The sequence below is a fragment of the Saccopteryx bilineata genome, chromosome 2 (genome assembly GCF_036850765.1).
Source record: "Saccopteryx bilineata isolate mSacBil1 chromosome 2, mSacBil1_pri_phased_curated, whole genome shotgun sequence".
Taxonomy (NCBI): domain Eukaryota; kingdom Metazoa; phylum Chordata; class Mammalia; order Chiroptera; family Emballonuridae; genus Saccopteryx; species Saccopteryx bilineata.
Genome location: NC_089491.1, coordinates 60,222,073 through 60,249,443, shown reverse-complemented (window position 1 = coordinate 60,249,443; position 27,371 = coordinate 60,222,073). Strand labels below are relative to the sequence as shown.

Here is a 27,371-nt window from a genome sequence, read left to right as displayed (position 1 = left end):
AGAAAATAATATTCACTCAGCAATTATTCTTTTGCTATTTTATGCAAATAGAGGTCTTCTTTCCTTTTTGTCCTCTGTTTTGTTAGAATGTTTTCTGGAGTTCTTTACATGGTCCCCAAAGACACCGACAAATGAGTATTTAAAAAAATGAGTTACAGAATGGTGTTAAAAATTTATTTCACAATATATACTCTCTAATCCTGTGTCTATGATAGTCCTTAGGCCTTTTGGTATGAAAAGCATTAAGACCAGTGTATTCTGTAGCTATGTGTTTGAAACCAGAGTCATGGCCCCTATGCAAGGATGACATGCAAAGTCGTGAAACGTCCTATATTGGCTCTGGCCAGTTGGCTTAGTGGTAGAGCATTGGTCCCGTGTGTGGATGTCCTGGGTTTGATTCCAGGTCAGGGCACACAGAAGAAGTGATCATCTACTTCTTCACCCCTCTGCCTCTTCTCTCTCTCTTCCCACCCCACAGCCGTGGCTTGATTAGTTTGAGTGAGTTGGCCTTGGGCGCTGAGGATGGCTCCGTGGTCCCTTCCTCAGGCGTTAAAAAAAAAAGGCTCAGTTGCTGAGCAACAGAGCAACAGCCCCAGATGAGCAGAGCATCACCCCCTAGTGGGCTTGCTGGGTGGATCCTGGTCAGGGCACATGCAGGAGTCTGTCTCTCTGCTTCCCCTCCTCTCATTAAAAACAAAAGAAAAGAAACCAGAGCAAACTTTGTTTCCCTTCCTCATTCTGGGTTTAGCACTTATTTCCCCACTTAAAATATCAGAAAGTTGCGCAGCTCCTTGGTGCAGTGAGGGCAGAGCTGGCTGGGGAGGAGAGGAGGAGGGCTGGCAAGCTTGTAAAGATGGCCCATTTCAGAAGTGCCAGCAACCAAAGGCAGACACCACTGCTCAGTAGGTAGTGAAACTGCTGGCCGAGTGCCACGGGTTACCAGAGTCCCAGCCTCATCACCCCACCCCCAGGCAACAGAGCCAAATAAAGCCGTGGTCCTGTTAAGCCTATCTGCAGATGAGATGGGGAAGTAGGCCAAGTGGTGGAAAGACTATCCTCGTGAAAGGGACACAACTGATTGCTTCTCAAGAGGACTGCATTCCCTTTCCTCAAACACTGTGTTCCACACCTGGGGACCATTCAAACACCAAACATATTTTGAAAGCATGCTCTTTAGAGGCAGTGTGGTAGAAGAGACAGAATTTCCAGACCTGGTTCAGATGCTGGCTCCCTGCATACTACTGGCTAGGAGACCTTGGACAAGTGACTCCATCGCTCAGAGCCACAGTGTCTTCAAGTGTAAAATGGGAAAAACATTCCTCTTTTGAAGGCTTATTGTGAGAACTAGAATAAATATGTGCCTTTCATCTTTTTTCTCTTCCCTTTCCCATACCTTTTCCCTTTCCCTCCCCTTCCTTCCTGTACAATGTGGCACTAAAACCATCAGAACAAGGTAGCTCTCCATGCCAGGGGAGTGGGGTGTGGGGAGGGTAGGTGAGGAAACCCAGAGTGGGAAATTGAAGGCCAAACATTTAAAAGATTTAAAAGGGCTGCTTGGCATGGAGAATCGGAACCTATGTCGTGTGGGGAGAGTGTTCAGACCTGGGGCAGCCTGGCATGTGACAACAGAGCCTGAGCAAGATGAGGGGGGCCTGCACCTGGAGGTAAAGCCTGCCATTAGAGGTCAAAGGCAAGGCAAGGTCACAGGGTGTCACTGCAGAGGAATGGCCTGGCACTAAGTGTCAGTAAAGACCGAAGAGGGCACGCCTGGTGCACGTGTCAGAACATGAAGATGAGAGCAACTGTATGGGGATGGAGAGGTGTTGACAATGGTTACACAGAAGAGAATTCACCAAGAAGTAAACATATTAAGGACAATGGGAATCAGACTGTTCACTATGTTCACTATCTGAGAAGCTAGTTAAACTATGGAAAAAAAGAAAACTAGAATAAATACTGTGGTGTTCGATTGAGATAGCACACATTGACATGAACACATAGTCTTCAGCGCATGCACACGCGTGCGCACGTGCGCACACACACACACATATACACAGCTCTATTCACTGAGAAGAAATAGGAAGAGCAACAACACCTTAATAGTATCGAGCACAGCCAACATCTACATCTTGGCTTCTAAGTACCATTTTCCACTAAAAGGAATAAGAACTTCTTGGAGAAATGACCAGGAGTGAGGAAAGGAAAGTGTAAGATCAGCCTGGAATATACTGTGGCAGAAAGCAAGGATGTGATCAATGACTGTTAGGGACATGTAAAAAAAAGACATAAGAACCAGGTGAAGGGATTCATACTGGTCAAATACAGGACAATTTGAACATGAAAATAAGTGATAGAAATTGATTAAAACATGGAAACTATAACTCCATATTTATACAAATAAACTGAAAGTTTGATGAAGAATAGGGCATTAACAATAAACCCAAAGTGGAGCGACTTTCTAACAAATATCTGGTACGTGATCTCAAGATCATGAAAAGTCAAGGAAATACCGAGGAACTAACCATTCCAGAGTAAACAGGACTATGACATGTATAACCTAATGCAATACATGACTTTGAACTAGCTCTTTTTGCTCTAAAGGGTCTTCTTGGGCCGTTGTGTGGGGTCTGAGGATTAGATTGTAATAATAAATCAACATTAATTTCCTAAATGTGTTTTATAGTAATTATGATGGAAAAAGTCTTTGTAAGAGTTACACATGAAAATATTCAGCATTAATGGAGAATTAGGTCAACAATTTAGTCCATACTATACTTGCAAATTTTCTGTATATTTGAGATTGTTTCAAAATAAAAAAATATATGTTGTGTCTGGCATCGTAATAAAGACTGGTAGTGGGTCCTATTTGCCAACCATGCATCTATTCTGCAGCTGCTATGAGTGTAGGAGCTGCCGTGCTCAGACCTCTGAGCGATTCACTGTACCTCCTAGCCTACTAACCTTTGGCTTGGTTGGTGGCTACCAATGATTCACTGGTATAGGTGGGGCAACTTTGTAGTATGATCCCTCCAGAGCACCCTGTGGATCAGGCCAAGAATTTACTGTGCTATCATCCTTAGCTGACTTCTGCTTCCCTATTTTTCTTCCCTGCCTTATTGGTTTTTTCTAAAGAGCATGCTCTTGAAAACCACATGCAGCCCTGGCCGGTTGGCTCAGCGGTAGAGTGTCGGCCTGGCGTGCGGGGGAACCAGGTTCGATTCCCAGCCAGGGCACATAGGAGAAGCGCCCATTTGCTTCTCCACCCCCCACCCCACCCCTCCTTCCTCTCTGTCTCTCTCTTCCCCTCCCGCAGCCAAGGCTCCATTGGAGCAAGAATGGCCTGGGCGCTGGGGATGGCTCCTTGGCCTCTGCCCCAAGCACTAGAGTGGCTTTGGTCTCGGCAGAGCGACGCCCCGGAGGGGCAGAGCATCGCCCCCTGGTGGGCAGAGCGACGCCCCTGGTGGGCGTGCCGGGTGGATCCCAGTCGGGCGCATGCGGGAGTCTGTCTGACTGTCTCTCCCCGTTTCTAGCTTCAGAAAGAAATTAAAAAAAAAAAAAAGAAAGAAAAAGAAAACCACATGCACCTGAATCCCTGTCTCAGGCTCAGCTACTAGGGAATCTCAACTAAGACAATTGCAAACCATATCAATAAATAATAGCTATCAAAGACAATAGCATCAAAGATAATATAATCAGATGCAATACCAATGCATGTATTATAGATCTAGATACACTTACTTTATGGATATGTTGAATTTAAAGTCTTCTAACACCTTATTTCTGCTGGGCTACACTATTTTTATATAGGATGTTTACTTTCTTATACAAAAAGGTAGGACTCTGAAAAGATTCCACTTGTAGATTTCTCCTCCCAAAATACAAACACCAGAGTGAGGCTATTGTCCTGATTAAACTTGTTCTATTCTACCTCTTCCAGGGATTTCCTTTTCCAGATGCTGCTAAAACTATGGATTTGGGGACTCAAGTTTTCTGACGTCTTAGTAGAGTGGTTCTCAATGAGGATAGTTGATGTTTCCCTTTTTGATGGTCTCAATGGCTGTGGTATGCTACTACATTTATATCCTGCAATGCATTGGGGCATCATATTTAATGAAGGATCACTCCACATTCAGTATCCAACACAACTATCGAATGTCCTGTTGGACATTTATGGAAATGAGAAAGCAGTCTGTAAATAGCTGAGCCAAATCGCTTTACCACTTTTCAAATAAATGCAAAGTATTTTTGCATTGAATTTTCCAGGGAAACAAAAAATTAAACTTTGTGCTGATTTGAGTTCTACCAAGAGGTTTCCCCATTTTGGAAAAATTGCATTTCTGACAGCAATACTGGGTGTGGTATTTGAATCACCCATACAATCCGCTTGTTACACTCTGCTTTTGTAGGTGTTGTGTTCACAGCCATTTTTCCTGCAGGTGCAAACAGCTACGTTATTATGCTCTTCGGTGCACCTGTGTCCAGGCATTTGCGCATATTTGCCTACATGCTATTTTATATATTATGTTTCTTTTATTTCTCCTTTATAGTATAACAGTTGGGACATTTTATCAACTTCTGAGAATGAGGAAGTTTGTGGGTTATAAAGGTAGTATTATAAAATATTTGTTACACAGAAAGACAGTGTTAGGTCTGATCAATCTGAGAACCCTTATCTTAAAGCAACATGATATAGATATTTGCTTATTAAAGTTCTTCCATTCATCAAATGTATTAAAGTATTTCCTGAGAATAAGGCACCAAAGAGGATGCAGACAGGAAGACACAAGAATCCTGCTCTAAAGGCGTCCTTGTCCTTAGTTTAGTGAGAAAGATCACATATTTAACAGGGGAGATAAAAATTTAGACAACTAGAATGTAATGTAGAGTATGACAAAAGTTTCTAAGAGAAAGAAAAACAACATGATTTGAAAATCCACAGTAAGGGAGTAATTACTCCTGGCCAGGTCAGGGAAGGCTTTGTGAAAAACCCAGCTTTTTTTTTTTTTTTTTTTTTTAATTTGACACAGAGAGAGACAGAGAGAGGGAGAAATAGGGACAGACAGGCAGGAATGGAGAGAGATGAGAAACATCAATTCTTCGTTGTGGCTCTTTAGTTGTTCATTGATTGCTTTCTCATATGTGCCTTGACTGGGGGACTATAGCAGAATAAGTGACCCCTTGCTCAAGCCAGCAACCTTGGACTCATGCCAGCGACCTTGGGCTTCAAGCCAGCAACCTTTGGGCTCAAGCCGGTGATGATGGAGTCATGTCAATGATCTCATGCTCAATCCAGTGATCTCGTGCTCAAGCTGGACGAGCCTGTGCTCAAGCCAGCGACCTCGGGGCTTCGAACCTGGGCCCTCTGCATCCCAGTCTGATGCTCTATCCACTGCACTACTGCCTGGCCAGGCAGCCCTGACCTTTGAGTTGGAATTCAGTGGGTGTGGATTTGTGGGACAGGGAGTCTGCATGTAACAGGTGGAGAGTGACTCAGTGATATCCACAGCTGGATTGCTTTTTGTAACCTCATAGGGTGGTAAGCCTGGTTTGCTTTCCACACTTTTAGAAAGCAAATAGCTAAGCATCTTGACAGCTAGCACAACAGATGCATGTCATAATAAGCAATTATTGATCAGGGAGACATTTTTATGGTGTTTTGGGAGTAACTGAATTATATGCACTCATGTGTTTGAATTTTAATTGTTTACCAGTTCATGGGGAGTAAAATATGGCATAATAAAACAAATGATACTCCATTCCTTGATATCCTAGCTCTCCTTGAGTATGACCTTCCTTCAGAACTATCTTAATCAGCTAAGATGAAAGACAAAGTATAAGGGCTTTTATGATGCTGCTCATAACGCTCATTATATGTTTCACTGTGGCTATGGATAATACACCAAGAACAAATAGCATGTAAACAAGTTTAATTACTTAAGAGTTCTACTCTCCATGAAGACATTGAACACACTCTTCAGTTAATGACTTTAGCTCATTTAGAGAAAATGAGAGAGGATATAATGCTAAAAGTATTTAATGTCACCCAAAGGATGCCAGCAAACACCAAGCCATATAAAATTATCAAAATGTATGAAAGATGGGATAAACAGGTAACCATAGCACCATTCTATTCATCAGATCAATGGTCATTTTCAAAAGTCATGGAGAGAAAAGCACTATTATTTTTAGGGCAAGGACACCAAACTTTGCACTATATACATAAAAGATGAAGTGGAATTCATTCAAGGTGTTTTCCAGTGTAAGAAACACAAACATTTCAAGTAGAAAAAATATATTTACCCTCCAAAAGAGATCATGTGTTTTGTGTTTCTGTGTAGTTTAATCTTTCTCTATTGAGTTAAAAAGAAAATCTGAAACTTCCCTCTATCCTTCATGGGTGGTATTATTTGTCTGATTTAAGAGTTTCAATTATAGGACTTGAGTGGCAAATGCTCTATAGAATTATAGAGTGGGAGGGAATAGAAATGGCTATTACTCCACTCCCCTGCCCCCTAAGTGGGATTCAAAGCTATTATCACAGATAGCAAGGACATAAAAGACTAACCCTGGATATTATAGAGAAATGTAATATCAGCAAGGAGATAATTAAGGAATAAAAGAGCTAACTAAATCAGTGTTTGCATGGTTGTGGATGGCAAAGATGTATCCATAGAAGGCAAAATGTCTTCATTAAGTATGGTCCTCTAAGGCAGTTTTTTTTTCCCACATTTAAATATATGGGATAGAGTTTTGGTTCATTCCCTTGAAATGCTAATATAAGTGCTTTTTCTTTTTTCTTTTTTTGTGACAGAGACAGACAGAGACACAGAGAGAGGGACAGACAGACAGAAAGGGAAAGAGATGAGAAGAATCAATTCTTTGCAGCACCTTAGTTGTTCAGTGATTGCTTTCTTATATGTGCCTTGACCAGGGGGTTCCAGTAGAGCGGGTGACCACTTGCTCAAGCCAGCGACCTTGGGCTCAAGCCGGGGACCATGGGGTCATGTCTATGATCCCACGCTCAAGCCTGCACCCAGTGCTTAAGCTGGTGAGCCTGCACTCAAGCTGAATGAGCCTGTGCTCAAGCCAGCGACCTTGGGTTTCGAACCTGGGTCCCCTGGGTCCCAGTCTGATGCTCTATCCACTGTGCCACTGGTCAGGCTATAGGAGCTTTTTCTGAAGTCTTCAGAAAATCTTATTTCACTTGGGAGGAATATTTTAGATGATTTGAAACTAGATAAGCCCTAAAGTATAAATCTTATTTTCCAAGTCTTATCTTTATTCTACTTTATTTCATGAATATATAAATGATAGTACCTATGATATGACATCTACCTTGTATTATTAAATTAATCTTTAATAATACTGAGTTGTCCTTTGTTTCTTCCCTTTGTATACAAGATCTTCCTAATAGGTATAATTTAAATAATTTGTCGGTTGAGAAAGAACCATTAAATCTTATTCTGTAATGATATTTAATAAATATCATAAATAGTAACTAATATTTATTGAATTATATGCCAAAGATCTACTAAGTGCTTTATATATTATTTTATTTATTGCATAAAACAAAACTTGTGAGGTAGGCACTATTCTGATTTCTATTTCCTAAAGAGGAGATTTAGGCACAAAGAAATAATTTGCGTTAGGTCACATAGCTAGTAAGTATTGATGTCATGACTTGAATGTATTCATTGAATAAAGCATCATATTTCTCCCTGGAGGTGAAGGGAAATTAACCCACTATGTTTTGGCCTTAAAATTCTTCTCTAAAATATCAAAAGTGTAAACTTTTTACTTTTCCAAAGAATTGTAATCCTTCCCACAACGAAGTCTAGAGATCATAAGTCCATCCTAAGGGAGGTGCCTGAAGGCATATCTGGAAGTTGTCATGTTTGTGCCACATTTCAGTTCAGTTCCACAGAATTATTTTAAATGTGTTCCTCAGTGACAATGTAATATCATCTTATAAAGGAAATAACCCAATCCTCCATTTGTACACCATGTCCTGCATGTCTCATACCACTTTTTCATGGCCTTTTAATATATTGGTCTCTATGCTATAGTGGAATCATTGGTTTTGCATCAGAGTAAAATAAAATAAACCAATCACATTTGAACATTAAAAAAAGCACTATGATGCTCCAGAGGAACCACCATTCTGTAATACAGTATCATAAACCACAGCAAAGCAATAGGCCTCACATTTAACAAGTAATTAGTTCATGCCAGGCACTACCCTAGGTTTCCATTCAGTGATTTTGAAGTACATTGTAATTCATCCTTTTATGGTTACAGTTCTTTGAGTTTTGACAAATGCATACAGTTGTGTAACAACCACTACAATGATGATATTGAACGGATCTAGTACCCCCCCAAATTCTCACATTCACGTTTGCAGCCAACCAGCCAACCCTTCACTACCCCCAGACTCTGGCAACCACTCATCCCTTTTTCGTTCCGATAGCTTTGATGTTTTCAGAATGTCATATAAATGAAGTCACACAGTTATCTTTTTTTTTTGTTTGACTTGTTTCACTTAGCATAAGGCAGCTGAGATTCATCTAGGTCGCTGCATGAATCAGTAATCTGTGCCATTTTATTGGACTTCAGGTTGTATAGTAAGTGTTGTATATTTAACTGGAATTTTAAAAGAGACAAGGGAAGACTTAGTGATAGCACTAAGACAAAAACCTAGTGATAGCAAACAATATTTAGAGAGTAGGTATAAACTCCCAGCAGAAAACGATAACTTGAATAAAATTGGAAAAATTTATATTTTATTTTAGTCAATAATATCCAGAATTGGCAAGGATTTGGGGGGAAGGGCCCTCCAGCTAGTGATAGAGTGAATTAGCACAACTTTTTTGGAGAAAAAACTTGGCAGTACTTATCAGAATACACCATGTGCACTGGTTCCATTTCTACCTTCAGAACTGTTCACACACATGTATAGAGACAAATCTGCAGAGATGTGCATTGTGGTATTATCTGTAACTGTAAAAATGATGACAACCACAATGTCCATCACTAGAGAAAGAGTCAATAATTTATGATATATTTTTTCACCCCTGGATTACCAGGCAGCCTTTTTAAAAGAAATAAATATATCTCTAATATGGAAAGATGTCAAAGATATAATTAAAGAGAAATAAATATTCTTGCAGGGCATTTGGTCCTGTCCAAAGCATCCACAAAGACATTTAACCCACACCAAAAGGTCCTAGATATTGGTCTAGTTCCAAATGACCATGCTTAGAAAATGTCCCTGGATTCAAAGACCCTATAAGATTTACTTTTACTACAAGTTGATTTCTTAACAGGATTCTTACATAAAAAATGCTATCATTTTATATTTGTGCAATAATTGTGTTGTGGCCATATCACCAATAATAAATAACCCTTTTGGCCTCAGTAGTCTAGTTAGTAATGGTACATGTAGTCAGGTAGATAGTGTGGACCATGTATGTAAATATGTAAATGGAATGATCCACATCCCGGGTGGAGAGGGACGTTATGAGATTTCATTATGCTACTCAAAATGGTGTGCAATGTAAAACTCGTAAATTGTTTATTTCTGAAATTTCCAATTTAATATTTTCAGACTAGAGGTTCACTGCTGGTAACTGAAACTGTGGAGATCAAAACTGCCGATAAAAACGGTCTATTGTCAAAGGTTCTCTGATGTTTCTCTAATTCTAGTACGATATGCCCTCCAATCTGCAGACACTCCTCAGACATCTTCCTAATACAATACACATATATAGGATGAGAATTTGAACATGTGTAGATGTTTCTCATGAGGTCGTGCTGTCCTGGTTAGTGGTATAGAGACAAAAGGCTCAGGACAATGTCATAAAACATTTGATTATCTCAGGAGAGAAGAGCTTTTTGGACCAGAAAGCTAGCAATAATTTAGTTCTTGCTCATAAATTTAAATGTTGCCTTTGAATCTCAGGCCAAGTTTCAATGTACATCCCCATCCCCTAACCCCACTCACACCAGGAATTCATCAGAATGGAAACCAAACAGAAAGCTCTATGCTTTGAGTTTGAAATGTAACTTTCTCCTTAAAGAAGTGAATAGATAAACTGTTGTAAATTCATATAGTTCAATATTAGTCACACAAAAGAAGAAATCAGCTCTCAAGCCACAAAAAGACATGGAGGAACAAGGCAAGACTAAGAAGACAGTTAAAAGATAAGTGGTTACTGGAGAGGAATGACTGAGTAGAGCACAGGGAATTTCACAGGGTGAAACTATGACTCTGAAATGGCAGATACTTGTCATTATAATTTATCAACACTGTAGAATATAACACACACACACACACACACACACACACAACTGAGTCCCAATGTAAACTATGGGCTTTATTTAATATTAATGTATCAATATTGGCCTAGCAATTGTAAGAAATGTACCATACTTAGGATCCATCCAAGAATGGATAAATCTTTCAGAGACAGATACAAAAAGTAAAAGAAGTTTTATCTGCCCTTTAATCCATAGGCGGGACTTGGTGGACAGGCAAGGGAAGGGAGGGCATGCCCAGAGGGGAAACAGGAGCAAAAGGGTAGAGGTGGAATAGTGAGGAAGAGGAGGCACCCCCAGAGAAAGGAAATGACTCTAGGACTCAAGGGCAATAGGTGTTAATAGACAGAGTGGGACTAGATAAATATATGCAAAAGGTACCCAATCTAATAATTAAATAAAAGTCAGCCTTTATGTAATTAAGCTGGAAATTTATTAAAAGATAACATCCAATATTCTTGAGGATTCATGCATGTATTGTTTATAATTTTTCCAATATTTTCAAATCTTTAAATTCGTGCATAACCTTAGACACAGAAATTCCTCTTACAAAAGTTTATTCAAAAGGAAAAAAATCATAGATGTGAACAAGGGTGTTGCTATATTAGGGCATAACAATGAAAAAAAACAAATCATTTAAATGTTAAAATTGGTTAAATGAATTTTGGTTTGAATATATTATGGAACCACTAAAACTGGGTTGAGGAAGAATATTTAATAGAAAAGGAAGATATTTACCACTTACTGTAAAAATTGAAAAAAGCATGTTATCAAATACTACTATAATCTGTTCTAGTATATATATACAAATATATATACAAAGAAACATGATTCAAAGGGTCAACATAAAATGTTAATGATGATTATTTGTCTATGGTGAAACTGAATGATTTTTGTTTTCTCCTTTTATTTTCCTATGCAGTAATTGCTGAAATTTCTCTAAAAATTTCATGAGAGAATTCAGCGCTCTGAAAATAATCCTTTTCTCTTAAGTTTGTGCAAGATAGAAAAAAGAAATATTGCAATGGGAATTGCAATGAAACTCAACTTCAAGAATGAAATAAATAGAAATAAAAAAGTGCAGTGTCCTAAATAGCAAATAAAAACCAAATGTAGTAAAATGGACCTTTCCATTTACTGTTTCTTTTCAGATTTTTTCAGAACCTTAACATTGGAAAGTATCTCTAATTATAACATATATAAGCTTGAGAACAACTTGTAATCTTATTTGCCTGGCAAAGTTGGTTTTCCATTCACATTAGAACAGATGATGGATTAGCATCTCATTTCCTCTTTACCTTATAGAAGGGAAGTTTTCTTTTTTTCAGCTATTGAAAATACTATGTATACTGACATCACTCCAAAAAAAAAATCAGTACAATTTTAATGGCACATTTCCAGGATATAGATAAAACCCAAACCCTAAAGTCTTTCATCATCTATCCCACAGAGAAGTAATTCTTACCGGAGTATAGGCAATGTTAGGATATCAGAACTTCAAATTATAGTAGTCTCCCCTTATCCAAGGGACATACTTTCCAGGTGGATGCCTGAAACTGCTGATAGTACCAAACTGTATATATACTATGTTCTTTCCTATGCATACATACTTATGATAAAGTTTCACTTACATATTAAGCACACTAAGGGATGAAAAACAACAATAATAAAATAGAACAACTATAACAATATATTGTAATAAAAGTTCTGTGGATGTGCTCACTCTCTCTCTCAAAATGTCATATTATACTTTCCTCACCCTTCTTGTGATGATTTGAGATGATTTCTGTGTGACGAGATGAAGTGAGGTGAACAACATAGGCATTGTGGCGAAGCATTAGGCTACTATGATATGTTACTTGAGCACAAGCACTATCATGAGTTGGTCTGACAACCAAGATAGCAGCTACTAAGTGACTAGCGGGCAGGGAGCATATACAACACAGAGACGCTGGACCAATGGGATGATCCACATCCCGGGTGGAGAGGGACGTTATGAGATTTCATTATGCTACTCAAAATGGTGTGCAATGTAAAACTCGTAAATTGTTTATTTCTGAAATTTCCAATTTAATATTTTCAGACTAGAGGTTCACTGCTGGTAACTGAAACTGTGGAGATCAAAACTGCCGATAAAAACGGTCTGTTGTCAAAGGTTCTCTGATGTTTCTCTAATTCTAGTACAATATGCCCTCCAATCTGCAGACACTCCCCAGACATCTTCCTAATACAATACACATATATAGGATGAGAATTTGAACATGTGTAGATGTTTCTCATGAGGGCGTGCTGTCCTGGTCAGTGGTATAGAGACAAAAGGCTCAGGACAATGTCATAAAACATTTGATTATCTCAGGAGAGAAGAGCTTTTTGGACCAGAAAGCTAGCAATAATTTAGTTCTTGCTCATAAATTTAAATGTTGCCTTTGAATCTCAGGCCAAGTTTCAATGTACATCCCCATCCCCTAACCCCACTCACACCAGGAATTCATCAGAATGGAAACCAAACAGAAAGCTCTATGCTTTGAGTTTGAAATGTAACTTTCTCCTTAAAGAAGTGAATAGATAAACTGTTGTAAATTCATATAGTTCAATATTAGTCACACAAAAGAAGAAATCAGCTCTCAAGCCACAAAAAGACATGGAGGAACAAGGCAAGACTAAGAAGACAGTTAAAAGATAAGTGGTTACTGGAGAGGAATGACTGAGTAGAGCACAGGGAATTTTTAGGTGGGTGAAACTATGACTCTGAAATGGCAGATACTTGTCATTATAATTTATCAACACTGTAGAATATAACACACACACACACACACACACACACACACAACTGAGCCCCAATGTAAACTATGGGCTTTATTTAATATTAATGTATCAATATTGGCCTAGCAATTGTAAGAAATGTACCATACTTAGGATCCATCCAAGAATGGATAAATCTTTCAGAGACAGATACAAAAAGTAAAAGAAGTTTTATCTGCCCTTTAATCCATAGGCGGGACTTGGTGGACAGGCAAGGGAAGGGAGGGCATGCCCAGAGGGGAAACAGGAGCAAAAGGGTAGAGGTGGAATAGTGAGGAAGAGGAGGCACCCCCAGAGAAAGGAAATGACTCTAGGACTCAAGGGCAATAGGTGTTAATAGACAGAGTGGGACTAGATAAATATATGCAAAAGGTACCCAATCTAATAATTAAATAAAAGTCAGCCTTTATGTAATTAAGCTGGAAATTTATTAAAAGATAACATCCAATATTCTTGAGGATTCATGCATGTATTGTTTATAATTTTTCCAATATTTTCAAATCTTTAAATTCGTGCATAACCTTAGACACAGAAATTCCTCTTACAAAAGTTTATTCAAAAGGAAAAAAATCATAGATGTGAACAAGGGTGTTGCTATATTAGGGCATAACAATGAAAAAAAACAAATCATTTAAATGTTAAAATTGGTTAAATGAATTTTGGTTTGAATATATTATGGAACCACTAAAACTGGGTTGAGGAAGAATATTTAATAGAAAAGGAAGATATTTACCACTTACTGTAAAAATTGAAAAAAGCATGTTATCAAATACTACTATAATCTGTTCTAGTATATATATACAAATATATATACAAAGAAACATGATTCAAAGGGTCAACATAAAATGTTAATGATGATTATTTGTCTATGGTGAAACTGAATGATTTTTGTTTTCTCCTTTTATTTTCCTATGCAGTAATTGCTGAAATTTCTCTAAAAATTTCATGAGAGAATTCAGCGCTCTGAAAATAATCCTTTTCTCTTAAGTTTGTGCAAGATAGAAAAAAGAAATATTGCAATGGGAATTGCAATGAAACTCAACTTCAAGAATGAAATAAATAGAAATAAAAAAGTGCAGTGTCCTAAATAGCAAATAAAAACCAAATGTAGTAAAATGGACCTTTCCATTTACTGTTTCTTTTCAGATTTTTTCAGAACCTTAACATTGGAAAGTATCTCTAATTATAACATATATAAGCTTGAGAACAACTTGTAATCTTATTTGCCTGGCAAAGTTGGTTTTCCATTCACATTAGAACAGATGATGGATTAGCATCTCATTTCCTCTTTACCTTATAGAAGGGAAGTTTTCTTTTTTTCAGCTATTGAAAATACTATGTATACTGACATCACTCCAAAAAAAAAATCAGTACAATTTTAATGGCACATTTCCAGGATATAGATAAAACCCAAACCCTAAAGTCTTTCATCATCTATCCCACAGAGAAGTAATTCTTACCGGAGTATAGGCAATGTTAGGATATCAGAACTTCAAATTATAGTAGTCTCCCCTTATCCAAGGGACATACTTTCCAGGTGGATGCCTGAAACTGCTGATAGTACCAAACTGTATATATACTATGTTCTTTCCTATGCATACATACTTATGATAAAGTTTCACTTACATATTAAGCACACTAAGGGATGAAAAACAACAATAATAAAATAGAACAACTATAACAATATATTGTAATAAAAGTTCTGTGGATGTGCTCACTCTCTCTCTCAAAATGTCATATTATACTTTCCTCACCCTTCTTGTGATGATTTGAGATGATTTCTGTGTGACGAGATGAAGTGAGGTGAACAACATAGGCATTGTGGCGAAGCATTAGGCTACTATGATATGTTACTTGAGCACAAGCACTATCATGAGTTGGTCTGACAACCAAGATAGCAGCTACTAAGTGACTAGCGGGCAGGGAGCATATACAACACAGAGACGCTGGACCAATGGGATGATCCACATCCCGGGTGGAGAGGGACGTTATGAGATTTCATTATGCTACTCAAAATGGTGTGCAATGTAAAACTCGTAAATTGTTTATTTCTGAAATTTCCAATTTAATATTTTCAGACTAGAGGTTCACTGCTGGTAACTGAAACTGTGGAGATCAAAACTGCCGATAAAAACGGTCTGTTGTCAAAGGTTCTCTGATGTTTCTCTAATTCTAGTACAATATGCCCTCCAATCTGCAGACACTCCCCAGACATCTTCCTAATACAATACACATATATAGGATGAGAATTTGAACATGTGTAGATGTTTCTCATGAGGGCGTGCTGTCCTGGTCAGTGGTATAGAGACAAAAGGCTCAGGACAATGTCATAAAACATTTGATTATCTCAGGAGAGAAGAGCTTTTTGGACCAGAAAGCTAGCAATAATTTAGTTCTTGCTCATAAATTTAAATGTTGCCTTTGAATCTCAGGCCAAGTTTCAATGTACATCCCCATCCCCTAACCCCACTCACACCAGGAATTCATCAGAATGGAAACCAAACAGAAAGCTCTATGCTTTGAGTTTGAAATGTAACTTTCTCCTTAAAGAAGTGAATAGATAAACTGTTGTAAATTCATATAGTTCAATATTAGTCACACAAAAGAAGAAATCAGCTCTCAAGCCACAAAAAGACATGGAGGAACAAGGCAAGACTAAGAAGACAGTTAAAAGATAAGTGGTTACTGGAGAGGAATGACTGAGTAGAGCACAGGGAATTTTTAGGTGGGTGAAACTATGACTCTGAAATGGCAGATACTTGTCATTATACATTTATCAACACTGTAGAATATAACACACACACACATACACACACACACAAAACTGAGCCCCAATGTAAACTATGGGCTTTATTTAATATTAATGTATCAATATTGGCCTAGCAATTGTAAGAAATGTACCACACTTAGGATCCATCCAAGAATGGGTAAATCTTTCAGAGACAGATACAAAAAGTAAAAGAAATTTTATCTGCCCTCTAATCCGTAGGCGGGACTTGGTGGACAGGCGAGGGAAGGGAGGGCATGCCCAGAGGGGAAACAGGAGCGAAGGGGTAGAGGTGGAATAGTGAGGAAGAGGAGGCACCCCCAGAGAAAGGAAATGACTCTAGGACTCAAGGGCAATAGGTGTTAATAGACAGAGTGAGACTAGATTATTAAAACCCTTAAAAAGCAAGCAGGTAGAGTTTATACCTGATTTAGTAGGCAGTAGGGAGCCTTAGAAGGTGTTTGAGCGGAGGAGTAATATAAGATACAGCCAATCCTCATTATTCATGAATTTTGTATTTGCAAATTTGCTTACTCACTAACATTTATTTGTAATCCAAAAATCAATATTCATGGTCATTTGGGGATATGTGGAAAAAATTTAAAAATTAAAATAATTAAAATCCAGGACGTTAATAATAGGAAAAACTATTGGGAGGTGGAGGCCAGGGGTTATATAAGAGTTCTCAGTGCTTTAAAAAAAATTATTGATTGAATTTAGTGAGAGAGGAAGGAACAGAGAATGAGAGAGAGAGAGAGAGAAAGAGAGAGAGAAACATCAATTTGTTGTTCCACTTATTTATGCATTCATTGGTTGATGCCTGTATGTGCCCCTGACCAGGGATCAAACCTACAACCTTGGCATATTATGATGCTCTAACCAACTGGAGCTATCTGGCAGGGCAAACTCTCTGTACTTTCTACCCAATTCTTCTGTAAACCTAAAACTGCTCTTTAAAGAAATCTATTAATTAAAGAAATTGAAAAGCTAACAATATAAAATAAATACATATGTAAAGAGGGAAAAAAAGAACTTACTTCTGGTTCACAATTAGCCACTCCCGAACATAAGTCTGAACACAGTCTCTGACATGAGGGTCCAGTTCAACACTAATGAGATGGAAAATGAAATAAAAACATGTTATTACTATGTAAAAACCACTGAGCAATCCCTTATCATACCAAGCAGAGAGCATCATGATTTCAAATCCACGTCAAATGAGAATGCTAGGGGCATTCTAACCCATTCATTTCAAGTGAATTCCTGACGCATAACATTTTTTACTTTGATGAGAAATACATTGGCATTTTATGCTTTGTGGGTTTTCCTTATTACAGAGAATCATGTTCAATCCTACTTATCCCTAAAGGCATTCTGACACAAGACAGGTAGAACTAGCTATAATCACATACAAAACAGGAAAAATTAGTATAAATACCAATTTTTCACAGGGGTAATGTGGGCATATTTTTTGCTCATGTGTAACCTTGTTAGGACATATACGTTTTCCTTTTTGAAAACCATGAAGAACAGTGGTCTTCTACATTGAGGAACTGACAGGCACTGACTTTGTTGGTGATTATTAATTGGGGTGGTTCTTGTCATATCTACAGAGGAGTCTGTCATGAGAGATACTCTTCAAGTGCTTTAGAGTCTTGAAATCAGAAATAACTAATTTCCCACAGTAGCAAAGTCTTTTTTGCTGTTTTCCCCGATGTTTGGTATTAGAGATAAGCAGATCTAAATACAAGATTTAATTTTCTTGTTTGTAAAAAGGGGATAAGAATAATATTTACTGTCTGGGCTTGCTGTTAGTATTTACTGTAAAAGTTAGCCATGTGGTCCCTGGGCCCTGACTGTCTAAATCCAAGCCTCAGCCCTATGTGACCTTGGGCCAGTCACTCAACCCCTACTGTGCCTCAGTTTCTCCACCTTAAATTAGTGAAATTAATAGTGGAGCATGTCCTTTAGAGAGCTGTGATGAAGTTTAAATAAATTAGCATGTGAAATGCTTAGAAGAGTATCTAGCACATAATAAGACCTACATAGGATAGTTTATACTTAAATACCATTTATTATGCATTAGACATTAATGTAATCATTTTAATGTAGTAATTCAGTTAATTTTCTATCAGCCTCATAGGACAGGTGCCATAATTATTCTCATTTTGCAGAAGAATGAGATGAGAAAGATTTGGCTTAAAGCCACCCAGCAGGTGGTAGAACAGGGACTGGAACCCAGGCAGCTCACCTTTGAAGTGCAGGCTTACAACTACCATACTATCACTGGCTCAACATAGAATTCTGGGCTAGGCACAGGGGGCTCAACTGGAACAGCTGTGGTTCACTCTGATGATGACCATGGTACCTTTCTGGGCTTTAATTACACAGAAGACTTTGGGGCAAGGACTGAAATAGCACAGGTTGTTTTCAAGTTATCAGACAGACAGTTTAGCTATAAATTCTCATGACAAGATAGTATTATATTAAAACATAATGCTAAGAAAAAAATGACCCCCTCTATCAAATTTCAAAAAATAAAAATCTTCCTACTTCTAAATGTATTGTAAGTATTTTAAACAGGTTCTGTCAAGATACTAATTCATTTGAAGATAATTAACCACAAATTTTACACAAAGAAATCAAATTAAATGATTTCCCTAAAGGTAGAAATATTAGATGTTATATATATATTAACCTGAATATATATTATATATATTATATGTATTATATATATACTTGAATAAATGAACTGAATATATGTATTATAAATATATACCTGAATAAATAGACTGAAATCAGGGAAAAATGTTTTCCAAGGATCACAAAGCTTTTATTTTGTGGGAAGTATTTTCAAAATGTTAAGAGCTGAGCATGTGGTCTCCTACGTGAATGAGAACTGTCTAAACAACAGAGCAAAGGGTCAAAAATACCATATTACTGTCATCCAGCCTCCTATAACAGTGATAAAATGAAATCCAAACTAGAACCAGAGTAGCCCAGAGTCACGAGGGTAGGAGCCACGTCCCATGACCTCTTTTCTGAGAATTTTTAGGGAAGATGAGAAGGTTGGAAAAGTCCAGGAGGATGTGAATCTTACCTTTGTTTTGAAAATGAATGCAAAGAAAAGTTCACCCTAAACCTCTAAAGAGACTGCTTTTTACACTACAGAAGTAACAAGAGTTTCATTTATATATAATTCCATTATTTGATACTAAGAACTAATGCCCATGCCTATAAACATAGAGAGTCACCCACTGTGGAAAGTCAAGCCCTAAACATATTCACATATTCACTCTACAGAGCTTTCTCTATTACTTTTCTATGTGACAAACATTTCTTCAAAGACAAGAACTTTGCCTATTCACTTTTTTTTTCATTGCAATGCGCAGCGATGCTCAACAAATGTGGGTCCAACTTATGTTTAGAACTTGATCCAGTAATAAACCAATTAAAGTGCTTCTGAATGAAAGCATTTTTAAAACAATTTTTATGAAAAATCTTGACATATTTACACATGGAGAAACAGAGGCTTCATGGGGTCACATGACTTGCCCAAGGTCACTGAGCTGACACCCAGGCAGTCTGTCTCCAGACCCTGCATTGGTGCTATGGGGAGGGGGGCAAGGGAGATGTTGAGGGGAATACGGGGTAGGGGGGATGCATTCGGGACGACACTGGAATCTATGTAAACACAATAAATTAAAATCAATAAAAATAAAAAAAATTAAAAAAGGAAACATCAATGCATGTATGAATGAAGAAAGAATAAAAAATAAATAAAAAATAAAAAATAAACCTAAAAAAATAAAATTACTGGACTTTATTTTATTTAAAAAAATTTAAAAAGTCCCATTGAAGGCCTCTGCCCCCTCACTAAGCACAGGAATGACAGTCACAAGCCCATCCACATGTTAAGAAAAGGATTACCCTTCCTCGGGCAGAGAGGGCTGCAAAGTCCGACATTCCTTTGGCGTAAACACCACCTCCAAGTTGTCTTCGGTGAACTCTCCCAGCTCCTGGGCCAGCTCCACATCCAGGCTGTTCAGGTGCGTCATCAGAAGTCCTTCAAAGTCCACCGGCTCCACTGGATCATAAAACTGAGGCTGCAGGGGGAGGGAAAAGAAAAAGGAGGTTCCCACACTGTTTTCAGGTACAAGCACCAAGGCGACAGCAGGTGTCTGCCTCGCTCGCCCTCTTTCCACTCAAGTGAGCGCTTCCCTCCTAGCGCACCCCAAGCAGAGCTAGCTGCCTTCAGAGGAGCCGTCAAACACAGTGGCAGTGATGCGGAGATGCAACGCGGCTCTGAAAGTCGAGTCAGAACATGATGAGTAATTAAAATCATACCCCAAGGCAGAATTTTTCTCTGCTTAATTGCATCTTGATGAGAAATCCTGAGGAGATCCGAAATGAGATCATAAGGCTTTGCTGAATTTTTGTAATTTTTCCTGCAAAAGCTCTCTGAGGCCATGTTTACCCAAATAAGATGAAGTAGCAAACAGAGGCAATTCCCAGAAATTCAGGCAAGCTCAACATTCCTTTGAATATTTAGGCCCGATGTTTCCTTTGGCCTGGGTTAGTCTATATGTTGGTTCTTGAAAGCACTTCATTCGTAATCACAGCTCCCAGTGAACCAGACTGCGCAGCTGAGACACTGCAAGGCAGTGATTTCCAGACACCACAGGGCTGACCGGTGCTGGCTGGGAAGACATCTTCACTAACTGCAGTCGAATGAGTAAACTAAGGGCAAGTGGCTGAGGTTTCATGGCTACTGTACTCACTTTATAAGGGTGGCTTTTTTTTTCTCTTCAGTTATGTTTTTCCACATTGAAGAGGAATAAAGAAGTGAAACGTCATTCAACAAATAATTTTTTTAATTGTTAAAATAGAAGGTTGGCAATTCAACAATTTTTTTTTTGTCTGTAAAGTCCAAAGACTTAGGAACCACTGCCTTAAGGGAGTAAAAGAATCACATCAGTTGGTTTGTGTAATACTAATAACATATTACTAATGACAATAATAATAATAATAATAATAATAGTAATAGTAATAGCAGCTCTATGGTGTTCATTTATGGCAGACTATTTGGAGTCATCAGCCCAAGAAGGTACTGTTCTCGCCTCTGGCCCCCCTACTGAGAACCAACCAAACAGACCCCCCGGATTCTTGACTTGTACTGCCTCCGTATGAAAGAGGGATGGAGCCAAGGGAAGTACTAATAAAACCAGTTCTCATTGCCCTGAAACTGTACACCAGACTAGATGTATGGGTCCCAAGTTGGAGAGGAGGAACAAAGGACTACTGAAGAGGCAAAAAGAAACAGGAAGAGAGAATGTAAATGTGTCTCCCTCCCCACCCTGCTGGCCCTGCAGGTGAGGGAGACGTGAGTAACATGCTGGCAAGCGAGGACAAAGCTGAGGATTGAGCACCATTTGGCTTCCTTTTTGTCTGAGATCCTTGAAGGTGGAGGACATACACGATGCCAGCACCTTCACAAAGGACAGAGCAAAGACACTCTCCCTAGTTCCCATGGCAGAGGACAAGGAAGTTTTCCTCGCTTCTAACTGGAAGAGACTCTGGAGGTCAGCTAAGGAGAGGACCATTCTCCTTATAGGCTGCCTCTCAAAATAAAGTGACAGGGACCCACAGGGGCCCAGGGAGCCAGAGATCAGCCTAAGCAGGAGCCAGGTGGGGACAGTGTTGCAAGGACACTATTGACCTCTGCCAGAGGGTATAACAGGCATTATCTATGCACGCAACAACAACAAAAATCTACTGCAGACCTATGTAAGACCAACCTCAATAGGGGAAGTGAACTTTCCCACTCCTCACTGCAACACAGCACAGAAAGTTCAGGTTCAGGAACTAAAATGAGACTTATATTTGAAGTGAAAAAAATTGCATTTTGGCTCAGTGAATTGAGCGTCAGCCTGGCGTGCAGATGTTGCGGGTTTGATCCCTGGTCAGGGCACACATGAGAAGCAAGCATCTGATTCTCTTTCCTTCTTCTCCCTTTCCTCTCTCTCTTCCCCTCTTTCAGCCAGTAGTTTGACCGGTTTAAGCATCGGCTCCGGGCACTGAGGATAGCTTGGTTGGTCCGAGTATTGGCCTCAGGTGCTGAGGATAGCTCAGTTGATTTGAGCCTCAGTCCCAGACAGGGATTGCTGGGTAGATCCCAGGTGGGGCACATGTAGAAGTCTATCTCACTATCTCCTCTCCTCTCTTTTTAAAAAAAATTGCATTTTTTTTTGTTTATTTGCACAACCAACCTTATTACTGTAAAGTTTATATCCATTGACCTAATAATTATTGGGCACTTATTTTGTGCCAAAAAATTGGGCTAGGTCATATATGACATTGTTGCATTTAATTCTTACTAAAATTTTGTAAGGTACACATTTTTATTATCCCTATTTTACATATGAGGAGGACAGTGAGTGCCAGAGCTTTAATATATAATTTGCTCGTGGATGGCTACTCATCTGGGAAGTAGCCCGTCTGGAATTCAAACCTAGGCAGGCTCATGTTTTGTTCTTAACTACTATAATTTTGTTTTCTCTTGTGCGCTTTTCAGAAAATCTGCATTTCCAGAAATAATTAAAACACAAGGCAATAATAAGTGTGTTTGGAAGTGAGTCAAAAATATACATTTACTACTACTCACAAGTTCACTCTGGGCTTCTCATGAGATTGGCTGCTCACATAATAACAGTAAGTTAATTAATTAATTAGTAAAAATGATAATAAGTGTAAATTTAATATGAAGAATATCAATTACTCAAGTAAAAGCACTGGAAATATATACTTAAAAGTTATAGGTGAAGCATGCTTTGAAGCAATGCAACTCTAGCACTAATAACTAATGAGCAGAAGCTTCTATAGAGAAATGGCATTTGTGTGAAATCATCAAAGAGAAAAACAGTTAGCTTCAGCCAAAGTATTATACTTGTCATGTCCCTGAAATTCAAAGCCACATATGATGAAAAACCTGGCAGCTAAAGAGCCAAAGAGAAAGGATGGCTGACTCCCTCATTCAGTAATTATTTGCTGAGCATCTACTGAGTGCAAACCACTGAGTTGGTCATTGGGGACACAAAAGAGTACAGGCAACTACTCCCATACATCATCCCATGGATCTTTAGTCAACAACCATGAGATGGTGAAGTTTATCACAGTCTCACATATAAATCACTCTTTGAAGGGGAAGAGCTGTAATAAAAAACACAGTATCATCATTGAACACTAATTGTGCGGCAATGTGCCAAGTACAATATACACAATTGATCATACAGTCATAAATTCTTGAGGTGTGAATATGTTTCGGAACTGAATAGACTATAAACAAAAACCGTAATGATAAGAGTTATTGTGTACGGTTCTAGCATTGCACACAAGCTGGTATTTAATAGTCTCCTCTACCCTTTCCCTTTCCACACTGAAACTGACAAGGGAGGAAGCTGTTCATTATAAACAGTGATGTAAACTAGTCTTGCCGTTGGCAAGTGGGTGGAGAGCCCAACTGCTCTGAACAAGGCCTCCATGCAAATTGCTCCTCTTGCGAATTCAGATAACTGGGAACCAAGAGAGATTTCTCTTTTCTAAACTATTTGAAGTCTTAATCTCAACAGTAGGATTTATTGTGAGGCAATCAACAGATACATACTAAGACATACAGCATACCTATTTAGGGATAGGCAAAGGGAGAAACTACTGGAGAGTGTTACAGTGGTATTGCATTTCTTTGGGGGCTGAAGTCTGGGAACGGCGTGGTGGGGGTGTGCTAAGGTCAGTCCCTAAGGCAGGACTTGGGCTCTTGGGGGCTTAAACTCCTTTCCTTGTATGTTTCCAACAAGGTGGGCTACCAGAGTTTCCTTCTGCTGGAGCTGGAGGATGGAAGGGAGGCTGAAGCTATATTGTAGCACAGTGGTCCCCAACCATTTTTTGGGCCACGGACCGGCTTAATGTCAGAAAATATTTTCACGGACTGGCCGTTAGGGTGGGACAGATAAATGTATCACGTGACCGAGACAAGCGTCAAGAGTGAGTCTTAGATGAATGTAACAGAGGGAATCTGGTCATTTTTAAAAAATAAAACATCGTTCAGACTTACACATAAATAAAATGGAAATAATGTAAGTTATTTATTCTTTCCCTGCGGACCGGTACCAAATGGCCCACGGACTGGTACCGGTCCGTGGCCTAGAGGTTAGGGACCATTGTTGTAGAATACACATACCTTCTACTGATACAATCAAGCATTAATACTGGTGCTCCTGTGAAGGGATGTTACCAAGGTAATTAAAGTCCCTAATCAGTTGACTTTAAGTTAACCAAAAGGAAAATTATCTTGGGTGGTCTACATCAATTGGATGCCTTTGCAAAGGTGGTAGAAGCCCTCTCACCATTCAGTTCATGCCCTGGAGTTTCAGCTTGCTTGTGATTTTGCCTTTCTTAATGTCATGGGGTCTTTGCCAGCCACCACCAGTAGGTAAGCCAATTCCCTGTCATCAGATCTTTAATATACATCCATATATGCATCAGCTACTGGTTCTGAAGCTCTGGCTGAACTTGGAAAAATATAACAACTTTCATTCATTCAACAAATACTCACTGGGGTCTTACAGCCATCCTGCACCAGGCTGAGGGGACAGTCACTGTCCTTAAGTGATTTTCAGCACTTCTCTAGTGCAGACATGTGCAGTCTTTCTTTCTAGCTACTTTTTTTTCTTTCAGAGGCCTGATCAACAGAATACTACAAATACACAAAAAGATTTTAAATACTCAAAAAGTTTAAATTATTCACAGTTATTTAAGGGAGTTTGAGCTTTTCCTTGTCCCCTAATGCTCATCAGAGGCTAGTTCTCCTGACATGGGGTAAAATTCAGTTTGTTCTGAAATTGAAAATTTCGACAGCACTAGAACAATATCTGTTTAAAATTAATCTATGTGGTTCCTAGCACAGTGTAGTATGCAGACAGCACACTGACAGCAGGTGAAAATAACTAATCTGGGCAATATCAATATTTCACAAATTAGAAAACTGAGAAACAGAGAGGTGAAATGACTTAACTCAAATCACATGAGTAATCACAAAGGCTGGAAAGAGGCATGATGTCTTTAGGCGCCCTGGCTTTGTACCCGCATGAATGTTTAACTTCCATGGATGTGGTAGCAAATCTGCCTGGCTGTTCATGAGAGACAAATCTTGTCAAAGTCACCCGAGACCTCCATGTTGTCAAATTCAATGGCAGTTTCTCAGTCCTAGTTTATCAACAATATTGGACACAGTTAATCACTCCTTTCTTCTTGAAACATTTTCTACAGATGGAGGGCAACCAATTTTCCTAGTGTGCCCCAGCTTCTGAAAGTCCATGTACCAGAGAACCTCTAAGTCCCAAACAGTTGAGAGGAATGGTCACTCTACCTTTGAGACATCACTATTTCTGGATTCTCCTCCAGCTATGTAGTACCCCATAGGTTTGCATCCTATGTAGGGTTTAGTCCTAAAACCTCTCTTTTCAATCTGCATTCATGCCCAGATATTCTCATCTACTCCCATAACTTTAACTACATTTTCTTTTCTTTTAGATTATAAATTTATATCTGCAGCCTCAAACTTTGGTTTCAAATCCAGGTGGACTTTTCCAGTTATATCTCAACATCATCACTTGGTGATCTAATAGACCTATCAAACATAACAAATTCAAAACAAATTCTTAATTTCCCTGCCAATCTATATTCCCATATCTTCCAAGTCTCCATATTTCAGCAAGAGGCAATTCCATTCCACGGGCTGTCTGGGCAAAAACTTTGGAGTCAGTGTTGCTTTCTCTCTTTCTCTTACACCTTAGGTATCATCCATCAGAAAAATCCTACTCACTTTACTTCTGAGATATATCCAGGATCTAACCACGTCTCACCTTCTCTACTGTCACCACCCTATAACAAAGTACCACCCTTACTTGTGACAACTTTACCCAGCCCAGTCTATTCTCCACATAGCAGCCAGAGTGATCCTTACATGAAGCACCCTATAAGCAATCTTTATAAAAATTCTGATTATGCTTGACCAAGCAGTGGCGCTCCCAACAGAGCATCGGACTGGGATGCAGAGGACTCAGGTTCAAGACCCCGAGGTCGCCAGCTTGAGCACGGGCTCATCTGGTTTGAGCAAAAGCTCACCAGCTTAGACCCAAGGTCGCTGGCTCAAGCAAGGGGTTACTCAGTCTGCTGTAGCCCCACGGTCAAGGCACATATGAGAAAGCAATCAATGAACAACTAAGGTGTCGCAACGAAAAACTGATGATTGATGCTTCTCATCTCTCTCCGTTCCTGTCTGTCTGTCCCTATCTATCCCTCTCTCTGACTCTCTCTCTCTCTGTCTCTGTAAATAAAATAAAAATAAAATTCTGATTATGCCTGGCTGGTACTCAATGCCTCCAGTGACTTCATCTTAACCAAAGGAAGAACCAAAGTTCTCTCATGGTTGCTGAGGCTGATGACCTAGCCTTGCTTTTTTTGTGATCTCATCTCCCACTGCCCAAGCTGCTCAGCTCACACTCTGCTTGCTGTTTCTGGAGCAGGCCACATACTCTTGCCTTGGGGACTTTGATCCTGCTGTTCCTTCTGACTAGAATACTCTTCCTTCAGATAGCTGTCAAGTTCATTCATAATTCTTCCCAACAGTCTCCTTTCCAGATACAGACCACCCAAATAGCCCCTCTTCTGGGTCATTCTCTGTCCCCTTTCCTGTTTCACTCTTCAAATCTTTAAAACCCCCTTGAGATAGTATATATTCACTTTCTAATCTATGTGTCCCATTCTGGAATGTAAGTTCCATGAGGCTAGACCCTTGACTATATTCACTACTGTACCCCCAGCTCCTAGAGCAGCTCCTGTCACAGAGTGAGACTCAATACAGATTTCTTGAGTGAATGAATGAATGAATGAATGCTCAAGACAATCCTTTCAGCTCTCTACTACATTTAAGTAAACACAGACCTGAAGATAGGTTCTTTTGGCTTCAGTAATGTCAAAATACTTCGTGGCATAGATTAAACAATACTCCCCAGCTTCCACTAATGGCAAGCTGCCATTGGTGCCACAGAGTAGAAGATGCTGACATGCCAACACAGGCATCCATCTATTTTTACTGTGATTCTCTGCCTCACACACGGCAGTAATGAAGCTTCTGCTCTGTGTGCAGGGCACCACGCTTTCATTATCTCGTTCATTGTGCATTTGCATGAAAACTATTTTGAGATCTTCATCTTCCATCATGTCCCCTCCAATGAAATAAATGAAACCTAAGAACAGCCCAACCCCCTAAAAGATGAAGCACACAAGAACAATGGCCCAAGAAAAATAAAAGAGGGCCATATTTATCAAGTGAGCAGTAAGAGGAAAAGGTTGCATTATTCTGTAGAAGCTTTAAACACATAACAAAATGAATGCTTTCTAAAGTATAAGACTTTTTTTTCTTTTACAT

General features: G+C 39.0%; 1 protein-coding gene across 3 annotated transcripts in view; it reads right to left on the bottom strand.

Moving 5' to 3' along the window:
- The window catches only part of DOCK8 (dedicator of cytokinesis 8), a 251,996-nt gene that overhangs the window by 167,213 nt on the left and 57,412 nt on the right, over positions 1-27,371 (bottom strand). For all 3 annotated transcript variants that reach the window (XM_066257142.1, XM_066257143.1, XM_066257144.1), the window contains 2 exons: positions 19,814-19,989; positions 16,921-16,992 (listed from right to left, as the gene is read on the bottom strand). In XM_066257142.1, coding sequence (XP_066113239.1) covers positions 16,921-16,992; positions 19,814-19,989 — 248 coding nt within the window. The remainder of the gene's footprint in view (positions 1-16,920; positions 16,993-19,813; positions 19,990-27,371) is intronic.